The 2,364-nt window shown below is 47.6% G+C and overlaps 1 protein-coding gene across 1 annotated transcript in view; it reads left to right on the top strand.

The window, feature by feature from the left end:
* Window positions 1-730: 730 nt before the first annotated feature.
* The window catches only part of cavin1b (caveolae associated protein 1b), a 29,403-nt gene continuing 27,769 nt past the window's right edge, over window positions 731-2,364 (top strand). The window contains exon 1 of the mRNA XM_014029111.1: window positions 731-1,563. Within this exon, the coding sequence (XP_013884565.1) occupies window positions 1,042-1,563 (522 nt within the window). The 5' untranslated portion in view covers window positions 731-1,041. The remainder of the gene's footprint in view (window positions 1,564-2,364) is intronic.

The following is a 2,364-nucleotide window of genomic DNA, read 5'->3' as shown; positions in this document are numbered from 1 at the left end:
GCAAGGCTTTGGACAGGTTTTTATCAGAGTATAACATTATAACATGATATAAAACTCAAAAAAGTTGATTTTACATGATACTGACTCTTTAAATGTGAAACTGATGGTGAAACACAATTTGTTGCAAACAGAAATAATAACAGGTGTGAAAAGTAAAAAAACTGAGAGCCATCAGAAACCGATCAGTCTCTGCTACAACAAACTGATGACTCAGAGCCTTTCATCAGTTCTTTAGATCGACTGAGTGTGGCGGCCATCTTGAATTGTGTTGATTCTAAAAGTTAGTCCCTTGTTGAGTTGCAATGATTATTTCCTTAAATGAACAATAAAATGTGTCCATTGGTTCTTCAGATATTCATTTTGACACCAAAGTTAAACAAAGACCTTGCAGGATCCCCTCAGAACGTGTGCTGGGGATCCGTCTCCTCTACTGGTTTGTTAAAAACTCACTGGGAGGATGAAGACTGACTGGGCGGTGGGTCAAAACAAACCTTTTGTCTGCCTGCTGTCTGTGACCAGGCCCTGCCTCGGCTTCATGTCTCACACTTTGTGCAGCAGGAGGAACAGAGAGGAAGAGATGAAGCTCAACATTCCTCCACAGCTCTGCCTCAGCTTGTACACAAGCTAACAGTTCCAGCCATGTCCACAGCACCAGGCTCGGCTGTGGGGGGGTGGATCATGGAGGGGCCGAGCTGAAGGCTGGAGCTCAAACAGGAGGAGAAGAGGGAGGAGTTTGAGGAGAGGGAGCGTGCAGTGGAAAAAGGACTGAAGAGAAAATACCCTGTAGGCTGTAGCTTGATCCTGGGGTTTTCTGCCTGCTCTGGTATTTGAGTGCAGAGGTGCTGGTCTCTGGCACTGCTCGTCTCCCCTCACAAACTGGTCCGACTGCAGGGACTTCAGACACACTGAGAAGAGGAAGAGCTGTGGCTGTATGCCGTGAAGAAACACATCTGTTGGAAAAAACAGGAAGGGTAAAGAAGGTGAATCAAGAGAAGAAGCAAACAGTCCTGAAGTTCAGAAAGTTGTTACAAACCTGTTAGAATGGCAGCCGTGGAAGAACTGGACTTCTCCATCTCCCAGCTGGGACCTCAAACCCTGACTGAAGTCTCCGACGACGAGGTCAACCTCCCGCCCTCAGATGATGAAGACGATGTCCTCTCTGCAGCCAAGAAGGACCAGTCCAATGAGGAGGACACCAACGAGGACAAGGACGAGGCAGGGAAGCAGGATCCTCTGGCAAATGGGGCCACGATTTTGTCTTTGCTTGACAAGATCATTGGGGCGGTGGACCAGATCCAGCAAACCCAGAACGGCCTGGAGACCAGGCAGCAGGAGATGGAGCGCTCTGTGACCAACATCCAAGGAGAGCTGACCAAACTGACCAAGAGCCACAGCACCACGTCCAACAGCGTCAACAAGATGATGGAGAAGGTACGCAAGGTGAGCGTCAACGTCAAGACGGTCCGGGCCACGCTGGAGAAGCAAGGGGGCCAGATCAAGAGACTGGAGAGCAACGAAGCCGAGCTGCTCAAGAGACGAAACTTTAAAGTGATGGTCTACCAGGTGAGAGCCTTCTCTGTCTGATCTTTACACTTCTTTCATGTTCGAGGTCACTGAGAGCGTCACACCTGAGGAGGGACGGGTGTGGTGCCGGGGTCCACCAACGTGAGTCCAGCTTACAGGACGGGCTTTACTTTGTGTCTCACACAGTAAAACTCAACAGAACCTAACTTTGTTGCAATTAGTTTGGGTTTAGTGAGTCAAAACGAGTTTTAATCTTTTTAATGTTTTCACCTGCTTCTTCAGCTCAAAATACTTCATTTATTTAGTTTTTTGGTTGCAAACAGTTTGGATGCAAATTCACAAAAACACATTTAGTTTTTTCAGCTTAATGCAAAGATTTAAAGTGGAAAGATGAAAAAAATTCAAATTCCGAGTGTTTGAAGTCAAATGATGCTACACGTGTTGAAAGGTAAAACTTCAGATCAGGTGTCAGCACAGGACAGAAACCCTGATGGTCCAGGTCAGCAGGGTGTGGCCCCTCTGTGGGCCTGGATGGGAGCAGTCAGAGCCAGCTGGCCCGGTCACATGGGGTTCTGCAGAACCAACACTCATGTGGTGGTGGGTCCACAGAGTCCTACAGGTGGATCAGAGGACCTGTGGGTTCGGTATGATCACTGCACAGTATGAATGTTTCCCTTCAGGTGGTCAGATGTCCTCATGATGTCATCACTCCTGACGTGTCGCCTCCTTACAAACCAAATGATTTCTGTCTTCAGAGCTGCTCCGCACGTCAACCAGATTATACCCATTTTACAGTGTTGTATAAAGTACCTCAGAGTGATACTTGAGTAAAAGTACAAG

Source organism: Austrofundulus limnaeus, unplaced genomic scaffold, assembly GCF_001266775.1.
Source record: "Austrofundulus limnaeus strain Quisiro unplaced genomic scaffold, Austrofundulus_limnaeus-1.0 Scaffold856, whole genome shotgun sequence".
Classification (NCBI taxonomy): domain Eukaryota; kingdom Metazoa; phylum Chordata; class Actinopteri; order Cyprinodontiformes; family Rivulidae; genus Austrofundulus; species Austrofundulus limnaeus.
This window is presented reverse-complemented; position numbering and strand designations above follow the sequence as displayed.